Here is a 22288-nt window from a genome sequence, read left to right as displayed (position 1 = left end):
CTGAAAGTAATTTGCTTGGATGCCCAAATATGATCACTACACAGCCCTTAACGCACCCAGGGCAAAAGTACTCGATGAAGCCCTTCTCACCGAACTTCTTACGGTTCGAAAGAGGCCCTCGCCAAAAAATGTCGACGAAGGAAAAATTTGTCATTTTCATCATAACCATGGTAACTCCACTAATGAATGCACCACAATGAAGGATGAGATAGAAAGGCTTGTTCGGGCTGTCTATCTCCAAAAATACGTTAAAGAAGGAGGGGCTAAAATAAGAAGTCCCCCCTAGAGGAAGAGCGTTACGTAGAAGACCCTAGCGGTTATCTCAGAAAGACGATCAACATAGGAGGCACTCCCGAAGTCGCAGTCGTGATCCTGAACAGGAGAGATCGGTCCGTGGACAAATTGATACCATAACTGGAGGCTTCGCCGGAGAAGGGGCATTATCTTCAACCCGTAAGAGACACTTGAGGAGTTTGAAAATTGCTCACATGATAGATCAACAACCTCGATCTATGCCAGCTATTACCTTTACCGATGCAGACATTCACGCTTCCGACCCCGATCAAGATGATCCCATGGTCGTTACTGCTGAGATAACACGGTACAATGTTAGTAAACTATTGATTGATCAAGGTAGTTCGATCAACATTCTATATTGGACCAACTTCTTAAAAATGGATCTATCCGAGGACATAATAGCTTCATTCAACGAACAAATTGTGGGCTTCATGGGAGAAAGAGTGGATACTCGAGGATATTTGGACCTAAGAACTGGACTTAGAGCGGGTAAAGAGGCGAGAGAGCTCAAATTAAGATTCTTACTAGTAGAGTCAAACACTTCTTACAATGCACTATTTGGGCGACCCTGCTTGAATGCATTTGGAGCCATAGTATCCACCCTCACTTAGCTATGAAGTTCCCATCTGATAAGGGAACTATCTGTAAGATAAGGGCGGATTAGTGAATAGCTCGGCAATGTTATGTTGTTGGCCTGAAAGTCGTACCTTTTGTGCCCCCAAGAAAGAATGAGGGGGCAAAAACAGCCATGAACGATCTTGATCCAAGAATAAACGTCGACAATCGTATCCAACCCTAGGGAGATGTCAGATTATTCATACTGGTGTTGGGTGACCGACAAGTGTATTGGATCGTATCAAGTAACAATCCTGGTATGACAGGGTATCGTTTCCCAAGAGACTCTCGGCACTAGACAATCGTGTGATAACTCGACTAATTAAGACTTAAAAGGAATGAAATCATTGGTTTAGAATGCAAATACAAAAAATTAAATATGAATGCAGTTTTGATCAATTGAAGAGTAGAGCAGCGATGAACGAATGATATTTGTATTATGAGATGAATATGTTGTTGAGGTTAGATTTCACCAAGTTTATTTTCATATATATAAGAATTCTCCTTCTTTGATTAGTGTCAACATTACTCTCTAAATTACTTAAAACTCGACCCCTCGGCGAAGAAAGTCTATCCTTAATTACTAAGTCACAATCCCTTGCATCCCTAATAATTAATTCGGCATTAAGATTAAGAGCTTAAGACGACCAAGACTCATACCCCCATCCTTGAGAAATACTACTTTTGGGAATAATTTTACAAGAACCTGAATTGTAAGGAACCTCCCGACACTCATGCAATTCATACATCATGTTATGAATAAGTTAAACAAAGCAAGCATTGATCATAGAAGAATTACCCTAACAATTAATGAAAGAAGCATATATTATTAAGAATCAATTCAAATACATGAGAGTTTACAAGGTTACATCATCCCCCAACAACAAGTAGAAGTTAGTTCACCATTGTCATGGTGAAACTAGATGTACAATGGAGAAGAATTAGATAGAAAAATCCTAAAAGTTGAAGATGGAAGCTCCCGCATCCAAATCCGCCTTTAGAGAGTGGAAGAGTGTGTTGTTGCACCTCCTCTGCCAAAAGGTACAAAACTTAGGGCGTCTGAGTCCTTTAAATAGAGCGAAATCAAAACGAAAACAAAGCCCAGGCCCATCTCGTTGGCACTCAGCGCCCCACTTAGGGCGCCCGAACGTGCTGCTATGCTAAAACTGGCGCTTAGCTACACTCAGAGGACAAGCAAGCATGGTGCGTTTAGAAAAATGGTGCTCAACACCCCAAAAAGGGCGCCCAAGCATGGTGTGGTAGGCTTTAGTGCTGAGGGCTCCTAAAAGGGCGCCCAGGCGTCCTGCGTTCCTCCTTTCTGGTGCTTTTTCGGGTCTTTCTGAGTTCCATCTCCTTGGCACTTCAGCTTTGCTTCCATATTATCTCATTTCCCGCTAAAACAAGGGGATTTAGATGTAAGATCTTTAAGTTCAACCTCAACTATCTTATTCACACAACTTAATTGAAAAACATGATTTCAAGCAAGTTTCTAAGTCAAAAAGGATGCATTTAGCATCAAAATTATATCACAGATAATGGTGTTTTCAACCGTTATCAACTGGGAAGAGACAAATCGCAAACAACATCCATAGGAGGAAGGTTGGAGCTAAATGATGAGCAGAATTTAACAAAAATGTTGAAAGCCAATGCCGATTTGTTCGCTTGGGTAGCCTCCGATATGCCTGGCATCCACCCCAGCGTCATGACGCATAAATTGGCCATATTCAAAGAAGCACGCCCAGTTGCTCAAAAGAAGCGAAGATTTGGTGAGGAGAAGCGAGACGTTATACAATAGGAGGTCACCAAGCTACTAAAAGCTAAATTCATCAGATAGGTAACCTATACTACATGGTTGGCGAATGTTGTTATGGTAAAAAAGTCAAACGACCAATGGAGAATGTGTGTCGACTTCACATATCTAAACAAGACATGTCCCAAAGATTCTTACCCCCTCCCAAGCATTAACAAACTGGTGGATGGGGCTTCGGGACACACAATGCTAAGTTTTCTAGACGCATACTCAAGATATAACCAGATCCCTATGTATGTACCAGATCAAGAAAGGACAACTTTCATAACCGAAGGGGTGAATTACTGTTATGAGGTAATGTCGTTCAGACTAAAAAATACAGGTGCTACCTATCAGCGTCTTATGGATAAAATTTTCTACCACCAAATCGGAAAATGCATGGAGGTATACGTTGACGACATGGTAGTCAGAAGTCAATCTATGGAACAACACTTAAATGACTTAACTCGAGTCTTTTTATAGGTACAACAATATGGTATGCGATTAAATCTTCTAAATGCACCTTCAGCGTACCATCCAGAAAGTTCTTAGGTTTATGCTAACCTCTCGAGGAATTGAGGTCAATCCAGATAAATGTCGGGTGCTCCTGAAATGTGAAGCCCTATCAATTTAAAAGAGGTACAATGCTTGGTTGGCCGACTAATAGCTTTGTCACATTTTATCCCGAGGTTAGCGGAGCACATCAAACCTATTCTTAAAAACATGAAGAAAGGAATCACCTAGCACTGGGATGATCAATGTGAAAAATTAAAGATATCCTCACCAATCCGTCAATTATGGCTCGACCAGCGCCAGGATATGATGTGCAATTGTACGTAGCTGCATCAAATAGCACCGTGAGTGCAACTCTCATTCAAGAAGCTCCGAAATTTAACCTAGTTTATTTCGTCAACATAACTTTAAAGGGAGCGCAAAAACTGTATTCCCAAATAGAAAAGGTGGCTCTAGCCTTACTCACAGCGGCCCATCGCCTCCGACCGTTTTTCTAGAGCCATTAAGTGGTAGTTCGCACAAATCATCCAGTTGCTAAAATTCTCAGGAAACCTGACTTAGCAGGGAGGATGATCTCCTGGTCCCTCGAGCTCTCCGAGTTCGGTCTAAGCTTTGAACCACAAGGATCTGTTAAATGCCAACATTTGACAAATTTTGCCACTGAATTAACATTTGTGTCTGACAGCTCAGTACAATTATGGTATCTTAATGTAGACAACTCCTCAGATAAAATGGGTGGAGGAGCAGGTATTGTCTTAGAAGGACCGACCAGTATTGTCATTTAGTAGGCATTAACTTTTTGTTTTCAAACCAGCAACAATCAAGCAAAGTACAAAGCTCCAATCGCCAATTTAACTCTAGCCAAGGAGCTAGAAATTGCTCATTTAGAATGTCGAATGGATTCTCAGCTGGTCGTCGGCCACATGAAAGGAACTTTCCAAGTCAAGGACAATCAGTTATTGCGTTATTTCCATAAAGCTAGATATATGCTTAAAGACTTTGTCAACGTCAACATCGTCCACGTTCCTAGGGAAAAAAATTTCAGAGTATACCTCCTGTCCAAGTTGACTCATTCAAAAGAAAGAACACAATTGTCTTTAGTTATCAAAATGGCGCTTGACAAGCCCGTGATTGAAATCTTCACCACTGATACAGTGGCACCTAAAGTCGATTGGCGACAATATACGAGAATTAATGAAAAAGCAAGAACAAGGAGAAAAGGTTAGTATCATCAATTTTAAGCGCATTGCTCCTTTTCTTTGTATAGGAGACGACTTGTACAGGCGAGAATACACTATGCCACTGTTGAAATGTTTATCGGAAGAAGAAGCAGATTATGTCTTGAGAGAGCTTCACCATGGAATATGTTGCTTGCATTCAGGCAAACATACTCTTAAAGCCCGAGCGCTACGAGCGGGATATTATTGGCCAACGATGGAACATGATTGTGAAACATTTGTCAAGAAGTGTATATCCTGTCAAGAATATGGCAGTGACGTCTAGGTCCCACTTGAGGAATTGCATTGTATTATCTCGCCATGGTCGTTAGCCTAGTGGGGAATGGATATAGTTGGACCACTCCCGATCAGGAAAGCACAAAGTAAATTCCTCCTAGTTGCAGTAGATTACTTTACTAAGTGGATCGAGGCAGAAGCACTAGTAGTCATAGGTGCTCAACGCATACAAAAATTCCTCTGGCACTTAATATGTTGATTCGACCTACCTTGCAAAATTGTCACAGATAATGGTCGACAACTCATTGAGAGAAAATTGGAAGAATTCCTAAAAAACTTGGGAATCAAACATGTCACTAGTTCAGTAAAACATCCAAAAACAAATGGGCAGGCAGAAGCCGCAAATAAGGCCGTCATAACAGAACTAAAAAGGCGGTTAGGCGAAGCTAAAAGCTTGTGGGTGGAAGAGCTGCCTGAGGTATTATGGGCATACAAATGCACTCCACATGGATCTATTGGAGAAACTCCATTCAACCTAACATACGACAAAGATGTAATGCTCCCAGTAGAAGTAGGAGAGCCATCTTTAAGGTGAGGTATCCAAGATATGAACCTTAACGCCGAACAACTACAAATGAACCTGAACACCCTACTAAAGCGTCGGGAGGTCGCTGCAGTGCGAACGACAGCCCAAAAAAGGATGTTTTCCTGACGATACAATACCAAGGTGAAACCGAGAACCTTCAAAGAAGGGGACCTTGTATGCGAAAAAAGGGGGAAGCTAGAAAAAACCAATCTCGTGGAAAGCTAGCAGCTAATTGCGAGGGACCGTTCCGTATCTTAGAGGATTTAATGAGCGGAGCCTATCTCGAATGCCTTAATGAAAATGCCATCCCCAACACCTGGAATGCAACACATCTCAAATTCTACTTTAGTTGAATTTTGTTTTCGCATTCTACTTTTGTTGAACATTGTTTCCATATTTACAACATTGAATCTTTATATGTTTGACTTTAGTCATTTATATTATCCTCAAGATGAACACAAGCAGGTTTTTTCTAAAGTCATTGAATGAAGACTTTTCAATTACTAACAATGCAGATAACCACTCTTTACATGCGTATTACACGAGCGGATACCAATTAACCGTTCGAGATGTGCATTCAAGACTAGGGAAACACTTCCTAATCTGGGACATGTTCGTCAAAGAACACCAGTACATCCAATTTAGGGATACACTCCCTGATCTAGGACATGTTCGCCAAAGCACACCCAGTACATCCAATATAAGGAAACACTCCCTGATCTAGGACATGTTCACCAAAGAACACCTAGTACATTAAAACCTAGGGGAGTACCCCCAGTCTAGGACATGTTCGCCAAAGAACACTTAGTACATCAAAATCTAGGGGACCACCCCCTAGTCTAGGACATGTTCGCCAAAGAACACCTAGTACGTCAAACCCAGGGGAGCACCCCCTAGTCTAGGACATGTTCGACAAAAAGCAACTAGCGCGTGCAAACATAAGGGCATTGATAAACTCTGCGAGCAGTCATAAACATCTTAAACCAATATGCAAAGCAACCAATAATTATTATCCGCCGAGCGGTCGTTTCAATGATAAACGAGCAAAACATAGCATAAGGAAATCATTGTTATAACCAATAATAAAAATATTTCAACAAGCCAAAGTACAGTAGAAAGCAATAAGAGTTAAACATCAACATACTAAAACCTACTCTATGAAAAGAGTTACAACATTAACATCATTTTCAGAGGATTGTAGGATCTTCGTCTCTAACTTCTCCAGTGGTAGCTAATGCAGCTACATTTTCTTCATCAATTCCTACCTCAGCCACTTGGGTAGGACCAACTTCCAACAGGGCACCTTTAGGAATGTCCCTTAGGGGTACCAAGTTCCCATGATAAACATCCTTCTTCACATCAAAGTCGGCACCTTCAGTAGATATATTTAGGAGATGGGACACTTGCCTCAAGGCCTTCTTGAAACCTCGGGTTTGTTCTTCAACAATTGTCATTCTCATATCTTCCATTGTTTCTTTGTTTTCACCAACTTTGGCATGCAAAGTGTCCCTATCTTCTCTGGCCTCTTTTTCAGCAATTCTCAGTGACACAACAGTAGCCTTTTGGTCTTGGTTATCCTTCTTCAATAGTTCCACTTCGACAGCTAAGTGGTTATGATTCTTCTTCAGCTCGACACTTTATACGACGAGCTTCCGCCAGCAGCTCTTCAGAATATTTTTGTTTTTCTCATATCGAGAATGAACAGCAACAGTTTCATTCAGTTGTGTCTGAACCCTTTTCAGTTTGAACCTAAGAACCCCTCTATCCGAGGGATATGCCAGATGCCAAGTGGCCATTGTCGTACGACAAGCAAGCTTCATTGCAGTATCGGCCATTTGTTGCTCTAACATACCTTCTACCACACTTTTTTCGACCCCGTCCAGACTATAGTCTATCTTATAGCCCAGATAGAAGGCCGAGCTCCACATGCCCTCAAGAAGTGGGCGAGCGACTGGTTCTTGAGAACTTTTCGCCATTTTTGGGGCATCCACTTTCTCGACACGCGCTCCTCCCTTTCACTTCCTTGTAAAAGGACGATCCTCAATGACGGTCATTTCAGGCGAGGGTGGTCGAATGGTCTGCGAAGGAGTGGCAGTACCTTCGGCAATCTTCACTAACGCAGCAGCATGCGTTGAAACAGGAGCGCCACATGTAACGTTCGGTTTGGGGAGGGAAGAGTCTTCTTGACCCTTTTTTTCGTTCATAATTCTAAACCAATCTCTGACATGACCTTTCCTTCCCATAATGCCTATAGGTAAATTACACAATAGGCATGTCAATTACAGTCACAAAACAGCTACAAAAATTAATAAAGGTGTGGTCATACCAAGCACCCTCGAGCTAAAGTCGTCATGCTCAAAACAATTTATTATCTTCCGAGAGGAAAAGGGGTGAGGCAGCTCGGTTAAGATATTCAACGCTCCCAACTCTTCAGGGGTCATCTCATCTTTAAACCAGGAGGTTAACCTAACAAGATCTTGGGTCTAGTGTAGGGGAAACCTAGGACTATTATCCTCATTAAAGAAGAAAGGGCGACTTAGGTTAGTAATCTTCACCATAAAAAAATTGTCTTTAAAGCCTTTAAAAGACTGCGAATATAGCTCCAACAGAGCATTCCCTGGTTCGAAAATTAAGGAAATTCAACCCTTCCCAACAACCGGACGGGTTTGGAAAAAGTATAGGAAAATGGTCGGGGTCAGTCTAATGGCCAACACTTGGCACAGTGTGGCAAAAGCTTGGATACACCCCCAATTGTTCGGATGCAGTTGTGAAGGGGCGACATTTAACATTCTTAGCACATCCACCTGGAACACACTGAAGGGCAACCTCACATACATATCATAAAACATGCAAGAGTAAGCAAAGAAGAAATCGGTGACAGAGTCATCCTTACCATGAAAAACCCTTTCATTTCCCCGATAAGCACTCAGTCTCACACAAGAACTATGATTTAGGATTCTAAGAATACAACTATTTTCTATCCAATCCCGCAATATGGGTTTGTTACTAAATGAAATGCAAAATTCGCTTACATAATGGGAAGCCCAATCGTAGCCATTAATACTGGTTGAAGATGAATTATGAACCTTCTTCTGGACTTTCAACGACAACATTACCATATACAAAGGCACTGTCACCGCTAAGTATGGTGGTTGTGTCGCAATAAACTCCGACTAATGATGTCCCCGTCATGACCGGAGCCTTAACAGCACCACCTTGCCCCCTTTCCTTCAACAGATTCCGACGAACAATTTAAAATAAGAGAAGGATCCATGGTTACCTGAAGAGAAATGCGAGGAAGAGGGCTAGTGAGTTGGGAAAGAAGAAAGTTTTTAGAGAAACAACAAGTGACGGTTGAGTAGCTCAGGGGTTTCAAATATCTTTTTTCATTAATGAGGGGAAACTGACGCAGCCGCAAGAGATATGCACCGTAAGATTAAGTTTGATCTTGCGGCCCTACTTTCGGGACTCTGCAACTGCCTCAAAGGCGGGAAACCTAAATGGTTATTTAGAAAATGGTACACCTTCATCCAACGATACGCAATAAGAGGCCCTAACACCGAGCTACAGCCTGAAGTCCTATAGTTAACCTGCCCATGAAGTAGAACGGTTGACTCGGACTTGGGGGGCATTGTGTATAGTATGATATCTAGGCCAAGCGGTTAACTATATTGGACCATAATTGGGCCAAAATTTGCATGACTTATATTAAAGTCTCATGGCAGGATTAATGTGTTAATGGGTCAATAAGTAATTGGGCCAGTAATCTAACAAATAATAGCAGGATGATCAAATATGAGTAAAGATATTAATAAGTTGTTTATCCGCAACTAACCGAATTTAGAGGTAAGTCTGTTTTTATTTTATTGGGCCTTAATCAGTTTAGGATCCATGGGATGACTTATAAATATAGGATCAGGGCTAACAGCCAGGTACATTCAACTCTGAATAGTGATAATCATTCACTAACATTCACTTACGAGCAAGAGCTTTTCAACACATGCCTAACTTGAGCGTCAAAGTGCCTTTTGCAGGTACCTACCCCTCTATCCAATACTGAAGGCAATAGAACGGTGAAGTTGGAGGCAGCCGAGCGGTCATACGAAGTCCACCGAGCAAAATGAACTAAAGGAAGGTAAGCGGTTCAAGCGACTCAAGTGTTCGAAAGCAAGAAAGACACGCCAGGAAGGTTAGTCTCTAGCTCCTGCATATTCTTACAAAAACAATATCTAATTTGCACTCAAGTTAACATTAAAAAAAAGGTCTTGACAAATGTTCCAAATTTTATGCTATTGAAATAAAAATACTTAAATTATAGCCCGTTATTCCGGTATATTTTATTGAAGGTTTAAATCCTTTTTTGGTCCCTAAGTTAAGTTTTGATGTTCAGTTTAGTCCCCGCTTTTAAAAATGTCAACCTTTAGTCCCTATGATATGAAAAGTGTATCAAATCAGTCCTATCCGTTAACAAATCACAAGTTTTCCATTAAGTGATTTGTTGTTCATAATACCTTCCGTTAACAAATCACAAAATATTGGAAACCTAGGTATGAAAACTTGTGATTTGTTGTTCATTAAGTGTTGTCATGAGGACTGATTTGATACATTTTTGATATCATAGGGACTAAAGGTTGACATTTTTAAAAGCGGAAAGTAAACTGAACATCAGAACTTAACTTAGAAAGAAAAAGGGATTTAAATCTTTATTGAATTAGTAAAAATTATCGTGCCTGAATGATATTAAATGGTTTTAACATTCACTTACTCTACTATTTGAAAATCTCGTCACAAGATTTTAATTGATTTTAATTGAGATTTTATTTTTGTTTTTAAATATGTAATGTAATTTAGTTTTTTTTACTATACTACTAATAATTCATGTGTCTATGTAATTTTCTAAATTGTTGTTTTTTTAAATAAAAATTTTATTTTTTATTTTTTTTTAAAAAAATATAGTGTCACAGTGACAAAAACAATGTGACGTGATAGTGACAATGTTGTTGAAACAATATCATATGATAATTCTCAATTTAATTATTTTATTTGTATATTGTCTAATTCAGTTAATTTTTTTTTTAAATTAAAGAAATATCATCTTAAATCAAATTTAACTTTTATATAAATATTATAATTGTTATACTAATATTTTTATTAAATTTAATATTTTTATTAATATTTTTTATAAGATTAAGTTTATTTAAATTAATATTTTATATTAAATTTTATTTAAATTTTGTTTTCAAAAATTAAATATATTTATTTTAAATTGTTATAAAACTATTTTAATATTTTACATTTGAATTTATAATATTGTTATTTTTAAACAAATTCTAACATTTGTATATAAATTATTGATATATAAATATTTGAACCAAAATTTAAATAAGTTTAATGTAAAATTTAAATTTAAATAAACTTAATATGGTTAAAAATATTCAATAAAAACACCATTATAACATTTATATAAAAAATAAATTTGGTCTCAATTTGAAGAATGCTGAAATAACTTTAATTTAAAAAAAAAAAAAAGTAGACTGGGTTGAGACAAAATAGAAATAAAGGAATTAAATTTTGATTTTTCATGAGATTTGTCCCAAGAGTGATATGTGACATTGTCATTGTCAAGTCACATTGTTTCTACCATATGGTAGGATCCTCATTTGACATGTGACAAAAAAAATTGAAAAAAAAATTAAAAAAAAAACTGGGAACTAATATGTGGCACATGGCTTTAGTATTGTACAAATGGAAAGGACGAAATTGTATCACAATTTAAAAAATGAGGACCCAAATAAGACCAATTAAAATCTAATGACCTAATTGAGAATTTTGAACAAACCGAAGACCAACCAATGATTTAAATGGTTAATATAAGGGAAGATATTTGTGCATGCTTATATAGTAAGGTTTGAGTAATTAACTTGATTTAACACTTAGACAGTAGTGCATAAGGTCATAAGGTGAAAAGATATGGAAGGTTTGAGATTAAATTTGAAGAAGGTAGAGACCTTGAAGGGTATAAGTAAGACCAATCTCTAGGGTGGAAGACTTAGATGAAGTAGAGATTAGATGATTAATTAGGTAGGGTGATGTTTCCCAAGTAGGGAAAAATAGTCTTTTGGATGAGGATAAAGTATCATAGGGGTTTTATGCCAAGTTCAACATCAGTAGGAGGTGGTTGAATCTTCTTAACAATAGTAACATCAAAGTTGAGAGAAGGAATGTTCCAAGTAAAGAGGTTCACATGAGATAAAGGTTTATTATCGGATTAAGGTGATATGAATAAGGTGCAAAATGGAAAGACACATAACCAAGTTTTGTCCTCAAGAGGAAGGATAGGCTAGTGTTTTCAGCACATATCCAAGTAAGGAAGCAGATGGATGATCTCCCATTTTAGGATGTCATAATTACGAGTAAAAGTTTAAAATTTTTAAATCATAATACCATTGCGGAAATCTAAATTCAATAAATCTTTACAATTAACCAAAATAAATCATAATTCCAATTTATTACAAAATAAAACTCTAATAAAATCGTTTATTCAAAACAAAACCTTAAATTCTCGAACTTTCTCAATCAACTCATTGCAATATACAATATTCAAATTATCTGCATCATCATATGTTCTCGTATAATGACACGCTATTCTACACTATTCTTTCCACGCATACAATTTAACTCACCCGTTTATATAACCAACAAGGAGGCTCCCACGAAGAACTTACGAATGCTTAAGACCAACACACTCCCAACAACCCTTGTCATGTCCTTGAGACTATGTAAAAATGATGGTGAAACAACAACCTAGACTCAGCCTGAAACCGTAACCCTTTGGCTACAAAATTCTATTAGTATGTAAAACTTAATCACCCACCTTATAACACCCTCAAACCTAGACAACACAGTTCTCCAATGCTCCATAAAATACCTGCACACGCCTTTACGTAACACATCTCCTTCCAACCATTTAAACAATTCCATTATATTCTCATACATCCTACGTAACCTAGTCCCCTTCTAGAGTAAATACAACCACAACCCAGGAAAACCCTCCCACCCAATCCTTAATCCATATATTTTCATCAATATAAACCTATTATACTTGCACATTGCCTCGTAGAATCATTATTATTTAATACCCAACCCCATAACATCATAGTATCCCTAAGCCTCATGCATGACACAAGAAACCAAGGGTTGACCCGTGTGCAATGTGACCCATGCATGACTGCATCCAGCCAAAGCAAACTAATACTTCCTTTCTTCTTACGTTTCTCACGGTTCTCTCTTACAACTTCATTCTTCTCTCACCATTTTTGCCTCATTTCTTCATCCCTCCTTATGTATTTATATTCACAATGAAACAAACCCAAAAGAAAAGCCCAATCAGTTCTTTGAACCCACTAGAGATATGAACATCCTTACAAATATATAGATATATCTATCTATTTCGTTTTTTATTAAAGACCCATGCTGATATATCTTGTTCCGCATATTATATTATTCCCGTAACGTTTTTCTTTTTCTTATAATACCCATTTAAAATTTGCATATATCGTTCCTTTCATGCTCTTTCTTTTTTTCTCCCACGTGCATTTCTCTTTCTACACTAAACACATCACAACACCTATTATCATCCCACTGTGAACAATAAAAATATAAGGCTTAATATTATTGTTGGTCCCAATTTTTGTCAGTTTTGTTCGAAATGGTCCTAATTTTTTTTAAATGTTCAATGTAGTCCTAAATATTGTAATTTATGTTCAATTTAGTCCTTTTTATAAATGTCGTTTAAATCGTTAATGGCCAAATGTCCACATGTACAATCAGTGAATGAGATGTAATTTGTTGGCTGAGGTGGATATTTTAAGGCATAGTAAGGTGGATTTATTATTTTTTTTTAAATGTATTTATGATATTAGGGTTTTTCAATGACACTGCCAAGGTTTCGACACCTTCATCGAGTTCTTTCTCATAACCTTGCATCTCCAAAGCCAACACTTCCAACTCTGAGACTCCAAATCCATATTCCCCAAACACTTGGGACTCCACTTTAACGTTGCTTCTTCCTTCCCTTCCAATGCTTGATTCTCCAACCCCATTTGGTCCTTGCTCGATTGGTCTTCTCCTTTTCTTGGGCTACTTCCTGTGTCGAGAACGAAGGGGGAGGTCCACGTCAGCCAATAAATCACATCTCATCTACTGATTGCACAGCTGGACAATTGGTCATTTACGATTTAAACAGCGTTTGCAAAAAAGACTAAATTGAACAGAAATTACGATCTTTAGGACTACATTAAATATTTTAAGAAAATTAGGACCATTTCAAATAAAATTGACAAAAATTGAAACCAACAATGATATTAAGCCAAAAAAAAATTAACATAATTGAGTTAAAAATTATTATAATTATTCATTTTTAAAATTTGGAAACCAAAATATACTCAAATTTCAAACAAGACAAATTCTAATTTGTCAAAATTCAAGTACTAAAAACTTATTTAATCTAAATAAAAATAAATAATTAATTGATTATATTTAGATAACTTTCCCTAATAAAATAAAGTTACATTTAGATACCAAATAATTGACTATACAAAAGAACTCAATTGATTAATTAATAAAATATTTAACTTTTATTATAACATAATAACTAATTTAAAATACATTAAATTACATTTAAACATTTATTTCATTAAATATTAGCAAAAATATATTAATATACAACTAAGTTTATTTTATCTATCACATCATTTAAATCTATCACAAAATTTTCACTTTCTTTCCCTAAAATTTATTTTCTTTTCGATTCACCCAACAATTTTTCCTACTACAACTAAGGACAAGTATATCTATTAGTTGTATTTGTCCCAACGCCCTGTCATCCGTGATATTATAATAATCATTACCAAATATACATTATAATTATACAAAATCACAGTAAATAAATAAATCACTTCTCATACCATATAAAATAAAATAAACATTCACACAAATTGAACTATTTAATTAATCATGAATTTCACCAAAAATAAATAGTTATTGTAATACAATCACTTAATCCATTCACCCAAATATATTTATAATGATTTAAAATTATGAAATAAAAAATCATTTAGTATAACTCTACCAAAATAATAATAAAACATTTCATATAACTTTACCAAAGTTATAAAAAAAAACTTTTAGTATAACTCTACCAAAATAATAAAAAAACATTTCATATAATTTTACCAGTTATAAAAAACATTTCATATAAATTTACCAAATTATAAAATATTATAATATTTAAAAGGAACATTAGCATTACTTTCAAATATATTATTATAACTACAAAAGTATTTAACAAAATTAAATAAATCACATATTATATCAAATCAAAATTCGTTAAAATAAAATTACTTAGTTATGACCACCCACCCTAATTATTAAAATTACGTAATACAATATTATGCTATGAATTGAAAATAAAAAAAAATGATTATATTTAGACATAATAACGCCAATGTCACAAAACATTTGTCAACGTTATAAAGCATTCTTTTATAAACTAAATATATTAAAACCAAATATGAAGTGAATTTGATTTCAAAATAAGAGACACCTAATTACAAAATATTAGTTGATTATTAACCGTCTAACTGCTTTCCAACCACTCACCTAATAAAGAAAATAGCCACGTTACCATGGGGAAATGAATGTTTACTGATTTCAGTTAAGTCTATCACAAGTCAACTCAAACTTCAAAGATTGCTCCACTAATACATTATATCACCAAACAAAGTAATTACATCAATTGGAGAATATATCCTTTACAAGGAAATTGGAAAACACTTACTCCTTGAATAGCATCTTCACTTTTTCTCTGACCTTCAGTAACAGCAATGGAATCTATAGCCTGAAAAATGAAATTCATGTTGTGATTACAAAAAATGTGGTTGCTGGCACAACAATCTATATCATACATACATACAAGAACATCCAAAACTTCAAATTTCAATAAGCTGGGAAAATACCAACAATCTCATCAGACACAAGGAAAACACATCCAGCAACCAAAGTAATTGTTTTGTACAAATACAGGTATTGTATAATCAAGGTCACCTATATATTTATGCAGAACAGAAGATAATATCACCAAATCTAAACCTTACACACTAGAAACTAAATTGTTTGTTAAGTTATGCATTAGTTCATGTAGTACAGCTCATGTTATAATCTTCTTGATGAAACCACAATTGTGCAATATTTTTCAGGAATATGCTACTGAGGGACTACAGACCATGGATCCACCATATGTAGGCAAGATTTTAGGCTTAATCATATTTTCTGAGCCTGAAAAAATGGTCAATTTGGCTTTTAGTCCCAACTAACAAAATTCCATTTGATACCCAATTCTGTGAAAATATATGGTTGTAATTTATATGCTTGTAAACAGATCAACAACATCTGGTATAGCCTGATTGTGCCACTATTACAAATTGCACAGCATATGTCCACTATTCCAATAGTTAAAACTAACTTGAAAGGAAAAAGAAACAGACTGGAAGGTATAGAACTGTATTACCTTATCTTCCATCTCCTCCTCTATTTTTTTCATGTGACGCCTCATTAGCTGCAACACATATGACATAGTTAGGTAACAAGACAGAGTATAGAAAAAAGTTCTTACTAATTAGTCACAACAACAAGCTTGAGGACCTTCACAGATAAAGGGGCGAGAGAGATAGGGAGGTACACCTAGGAACTAATCCACTAGCTTTTGTTAGGAATATCTTAAGTCAAAGAGAGGAAAAGGGCCAGAGAAGAAACATTTTCCTTCAAATGTTTGACATTTATCCCTTCCAGCCAATACATATGTGAATGAAAAGCAAAATAAACACGAAAAAAATTATTGCAAATACATCAATTCAGCAAGAAAAGGTGATGAAGCTACAAGCCGCAAACACGCTATAGGCTCAGAAGTGGCCTAAATTTTATTTATTAAGAATGGAATATTGCACTTCGAGTCAAGAGAGTTATCCGGAAAATGGTTAAGAAAAAAACAACTTTAATATTGTACAATCTGGAAGTCATTTGGCTTATCACAATCCAAAAGTCATTTTTGGCTTCCAAACTGTGCCATCTGGAAGTCACTTTTGACTTCCAGTTTATAGAATCGGAAACGACAAACTGAGAATCTTTTAATATGGAGTGCAGGGAAAAATATATAGAGGTGCATGAAGAAGCGGCCCATGCATGGTACCAATCCAAGAAAAATCTTGCTATCATAAGCCAAAAACCCTTAATTATCAATAAACTTTGAAATGTTATGAAAGGGGTTGACATGCCAATATCAGGCATCACTAATAGTGAAAAAAAAAGTATTTCCATTTAAAATGGCATTCAGTATTTTAAGATGAAGGATCAACCTATATGAATATGAATACGATGGACTCATCATTGAAGAACTTTCTTTACCAAAATTATATAAATCACTAATCATATTATATAAATTAAAAATTCTATAAAATCTAATTACTTAATTGATTAAATTGATCAAATATATTTAATTGACATTATTCTTGGCTACCTTGATCATCAACCTGAACCTTAGTCCCACAACAAGCCTTTTTGGTCTGCTCTTTAATTACTACCTTTCTACCACAGCAACCTGCATCCTTGTTACCAAGTTCGGACCTCCTCTCTAGGAACTCACTGTTCTCCTTCCAAACCTCCCCATTTGAATAGACCTCCTTTTTCCAAATAGGAACTTTGGCTTTTATCTCATCTATCAAAAATCTACATGCCTCTAGTGCATCTGCCCTGTGGACAGATGAGACTGCAATGAAGACACTTGTTTCACCCACAGGCACCGTGCCTATACGGTGAGCAACAGCGATGGAATGTAGGTTCCAGGATGCTCTGGCAGATGAACAGATCATGTTGATACAACGTATTGCCATTGGAACATAAGCTTCATATCTCAACTCCAAGACTGTTTTCCCTTCAAAGGTGTCACGAGTTGTGCCAGAAAATGTTGCTATAGCACCAGCTTGTGGAGCACTAACAAAATTCATGTATTTAGCAACATCTACTGGATTCAGGTTTTCCAAGATTTCAATAAGATTTTTATCATCTTTCGCGGCCATTTTCCACAAGTTCAGATACAATGATGATGGAACAAAAATCCAACGTGATTTGAACACTTTCTTCCTTCGAAAATTAAAGTAGACAAGTCCAGCAGTTCATCCTTCAAATTGATTAGAGCCACTCATACTTCCCAAAGACCTGGTGAAAAGCTTCTATAGTATTAGGTTATAATCTCAACATCAAATGACCTATAAATAAACAAATACATATATATGTAACTGGTTTCTTAGGAACTTTGAAGGCTACAAAGAAACCTTGGTAATTACAAAATATTAATAAAGTAATAGTATTAATAGTAAATTATGATGAACTCGGCTTCCTACAAATTTCACCAAATGGAAACAATCTAAAAGAAAATAGCAGCAAGGCTGGTTTCTAGAGTTGCTATAGGGAATCACGACTTTTAAGAAAACTAAGAATGATTGGTTAATTGAATATTGAAATCAGAGAGATTTGTATGCAGTTAAGGGGTGAAAGTACTTGAATTGTAAATACAGGAAGAGGAAAGTGGAAAGTTAACACATTTTATGAAGTGATTGGAGAGAACTGATCTCTCTTCAACCACACTGGTTAAGATTAACGAAATTAGTAGTTCTACTTCTGCAATAACACCAATTTTATTCTGATCTAGTTTCTATAACAACCTGAAATCCAACTAGTTGTCTAACTTTCAGAGTTTTGCTACACGGTCTACTAACATATGAATGGAGTGGGAAATTTTAAAAATTATATTAAAAAAGTGATAGTCATGACCTACCTAGTTGCCATCTTCACATAGTGTTATTTTCTGTCACATTAAAAGACAATGATACTTCAAATAAATTTCTCCCTTTCAAATTAAATTAAATCCGCCAGAGGGAGGAAGGAAACATCTTTCAAAGACTTCAATACCAATATTCAAACTTAGCCTATTATATGACAGCATACAATCTTCATCAGAAGTCCGTGCACCTCTTTGTAATAAAATAAATAACGATTTTTCCTTTAGAACCCTGAATAACTACAGTACTACATACAATCAGAGTTAACTACAAGAATACGAATTAGCTAATCTACTAGCAGATATGAACTATTTGTTTAATAGTTAGATGTATAACGCCAATGACTCATATTTGTATTTAAGCAAGATTTGATAAGTTAGTTCACATGATAAATGTAATTCAACTCTTATATGTTTGTTCAACTATCATATCATCCCATTATATAGAAATCATCATGACATTTACTGTATGATATGACCCCAGGGCCTTTAACGGCATTAATTAATTAGAGACAAGGGAAGGACTAATTTCATTTGAAAAATTACAATTCCTAAAACTAATTCTAAAATTTTAATAGTTGAGATTATAATGACACTGTGCTACAATTTCGAGGATATCCATCAACTTACCCGTTTGTCTAACGTAGGATACCCATTGCTTCTGTGGATGAAGTCCCTTTTTCATCTTCTTCCAATTTGCAACCTCGCCACCTGAAAATACATTTTATCAAACATTTTACATGAAAAGGTCAAATAATTGAAATTCATTTTGAAATTAGAGCACACATCAATGTAAAAGAGACAATCACTTGCAGAGTTAAGAAACACAAGTCTAAAAAGTTAGCAAATGCTTTGGCAACCAACAATCCCTTAAAATTTAAAAATAAGAATTTCTCCCTTTTTTTCATTTACAATTTCAATTAACAAAAAACTGATCTTTCAAGTGAATTCAGAGAAAAAGTTTCTGCACTTACTGGAGGTAAATTATATTCAATGCAATTGCTGAGCTTCGATGCTAGTTGGATTCAATTCACTGATTCAGTCGCAGAAAGAGAGAAAAAGGGGCTTTTGGTTAGGTTGAAGATGTTGCTACTGCAACGATTGGGACCAAATAAAAAGTAACTGATGTCATCTGGTAGGTCATTTCTTTCGTTCTGCAACCCATTAGCATAAGCACCAATGGGGTAGTTAAAAGATTGGACCGTTCCTTTACTTCTTCTAAAAAAATATTTTAAATTGTTTAATAATAACAAAATTATTTGATAATAAAAAATAAAAATTTAAGTTATAATTTAAATTAATTTTTTTCAATTTAGTATTGAAAATACTTATTTTTTTTAGATGTAATAAACTAAGATAATTTAAATTGAATTTAAAACAAATATTAAAATATCATTTATAAAATAAAAAACAAATTCACAAATTCAAATTAGAAAAAACAAATAAATAATATCTACAAAGATAAATAAATTTAAAAATTTATTATTAATAAAAGACTCATTGATTATTTAATTAATATTAATTATTTAATAGTTTATATATAATTGATTAAAATTTAATAGTTTATATAAATTAAATTTATTACCTTTAAATTACTCTATTATAATTAATAACTAAAATTTAATTTTTAAGTATTAATAATTATATAATTTGAAATACTATTAAATATGTGTATATAATACACAAAAATTAATCTTTTAAATTACTTTTTATTTAAATTTTTAATTTAAAAACCAATTAACAGGCTAGTTTGTCACGTTCCGTCGATGTCTTGTTAGTTTGGTGAGCAAGGAAAAGTAGGTCAAATCGGACTCATACGAAAAAATTCACTTTGTCATCTATACTTTAGAAGCAAATATATGAAAGGAAAAAGTCTTTTTAATAACATTTTTTTAACAATTTTTTTGATAACACATACGTGATAATTTGTGATTGGTCCGTTTTAAATATTTTTAAACGTAAATTCAAATAAACCAATAAAGTAATGACATGTGTCCCGTTATCAAAAAAATTATCAAAAAATATTATCAAAAATATCATCATTCTATATGAAAACAAGAAAAACACACATAAGGAGGAGTTGAAATATCTAATGATAATTACTTAAACGATAATTTTATATTTCAAGTTGAGTTAATGAGTGTTTCGTTTAGAAGAGTGCACTATAAACAACTTTATAATTTAACTAATTTACTTATTCAAAGTGTTTTTAAATTGTTATTCTCACAACAATTTCTCTACCCAAGTTAATCCTTATAAAGATAAAGCGCAATGAAAAAGGTTAAGAAGAAAGAAAGATACACAAAGTATTTTTTTTATTGGTTTGTTTGATCACATATCCTACTTTCTATTCTCATTCAATAAATTTTATTCTACTAGGTAGACTAATGTTGTAAACTGTAAAATGAGTATTATTTAAACTCGTAATCTTCTTGTAAGATTGAGGAAAATAGTAATTTAAAAAAAAAGTAGTTTTGAGATTTTGGATTTTTTTTTTTGAAAATTAGTGTTTTTGAGTTTATATTTTTATTAGAACATAATTGTTATGTTATTTCTTTATTTTTATATTTTTGTCTAGAGGTAAAAGGGTCTTTTACCGTTATTTAATTGGTGTAGAAATTAATTAAGAGAGGGTGTAGAAAAGAAAAACATGCAAATTAAATAATCTGGATATTTTAAAAAATAATATTATGTAAATCTTTTAGAAGATTTAATTGTTGTTATTTTAAAAATTAGTTAAATGAAAATAGGAGATATAATCTTGGTGGATTTAAAGATTAAAAGAAATATTATTATTAAAGAAAATCATTATTAGATATTACAGATATTTTTAAGATTACGTAGATTTAAAAAGATTTGGAGGTTGATGGGATTTTAAAAAGTAGTTAAGAGAGAATAAGAGAGGAAATCTTAGTAGTTTTAAAGATAAACAAAGAGATTTTATTAAAACTAAAAAGATAGAGATAGAATAGAAGAGGATAAAAAGGAGAAGAGTAAAAAGGGGTTGGCATTTTGTTAACCTAAAAGGAAAAAACGAAAATTAGAAAGATAAATGAGAGAAAAGACGTAATCTAGGAGAAAATAGAGTCGAGAACGGGACATCAAAAATGGGAGGACCAACAGTGACGTTGTGAAGCTTTCTTGATGATCTTGGAAACAAAAATCGTACGAGACCAGGTAAGGGGAGTGACTAGAATTACCTTGTGTGAGTAGGGTTTGACATTGTATGATATTCTTTATTATATGTTGCAATGTCTATGATTGTTGGTGTGCATGGGTGAAAGTGGGTGAGAGAAGAAGAGTTAAGTGTGATGCGGGAAATAAATTATCTTTGGTCGTATGATGCAGGAAGATGATGGTTTGATAGTGATGACTCTTTTGGCCGTGTGATGCAGGAAAGAGATTCTCTTCGGTCGTGTGATGCAGGAAGATAATGGTTTGGTAGTGATGACTCTTTTGGCCGTGTGATGCGAGAAAGAGATTTTCTTCGGCTGTGTGATGCGGGAAGATGATGGTTTGGTAGTGATGACTCTTTTGGCCGTGTGATGCAGGAAAAAGATTTTCTTCGGCCTTGTGATGCGGGAAGAGAATGGTTTGGTAGTGATGACTCTTTGACCATGTGATGCAGGAAGATGATGATTTAGTAGTGGTGAATCTTCGTCCGAGTGATGCAAGAAAGAGGTTGATGGAATCCTGTCTCATGTAGTCCTCTTTTTACATTTTATTGTATTTGTAGTGTAGCTTGTAGGGAGCATGGGTCACTATAAATACCCAACTCCTCATTTGTACTATTCACTTTTGAGATTAATGAGAATTAGATTTCTGAAACCCAGAATTAATTCTCTCTTGAAAGTCATAGGCTAGAGAGTCCAAAGACTCCCTCTAGCCACCTTCCAAGCACACTTCATTATTTCATTTTTCCACTTCACCATTGTGCTTTTCTCTCACCATACTCTGCACCATACGACGTCACTCCTCCACGCTGCACCACTCATCAGAAGCCACACTTCTGCTTCTTGCGTCAACGTCTCGACCACACGTCATCAGCCATATGTGGCTTTCTCTCTCGCGCATCAGAAACACGAATTTCATTCTCGAGTCTTCTTCCTCGAGCCATTAAGAACTCTCTTCACAGGTTCCTC

General features: G+C 34.9%; 1 protein-coding gene across 1 annotated transcript; it reads right to left on the bottom strand.

Moving 5' to 3' along the window:
* Positions 1-14935: 14935 nt before the first annotated feature.
* On the bottom strand, positions 14936-19325 carry LOC106767036 (molybdopterin synthase catalytic subunit). The gene is made up of 5 exons (XM_014651851.2): positions 19121-19325; positions 18777-18857; positions 16827-17524; positions 15822-15869; positions 14936-15152 (listed from the first exon to the last, which is right to left on the bottom strand). The coding sequence occupies exons 3-4, from the start codon at positions 17383-17385 to the stop codon at positions 15823-15825; spliced, it is 606 nt and encodes a 201-aa protein (XP_014507337.1). The 5' UTR covers positions 17386-17524; positions 18777-18857; positions 19121-19325; the 3' UTR covers positions 14936-15152; position 15822.
* Positions 19326-22288: the final 2963 nt, after the last annotated feature.

This window comes from Vigna radiata, chromosome 7, assembly GCF_000741045.1.
Source record: "Vigna radiata var. radiata cultivar VC1973A chromosome 7, Vradiata_ver6, whole genome shotgun sequence".
Lineage (NCBI taxonomy): Eukaryota > Viridiplantae > Streptophyta > Magnoliopsida > Fabales > Fabaceae > Vigna > Vigna radiata.
This window is presented reverse-complemented; position numbering and strand designations above follow the sequence as displayed.

Coding starts and splice junctions, on each gene's coding strand:
- LOC106767036 (XM_014651851.2), bottom strand. CDS start 17,385: ATGGCCGCGAAAGATGATAAAAATCTTATTGAAATCTTGGAAAACCTG. Junction 15,870..16,826: donor GGTTCAGGTTGATGATCAAG/GTAGCCAAGAAT, acceptor TATGTGTTGCAG/CTAATGAGGCGTCACATGAA.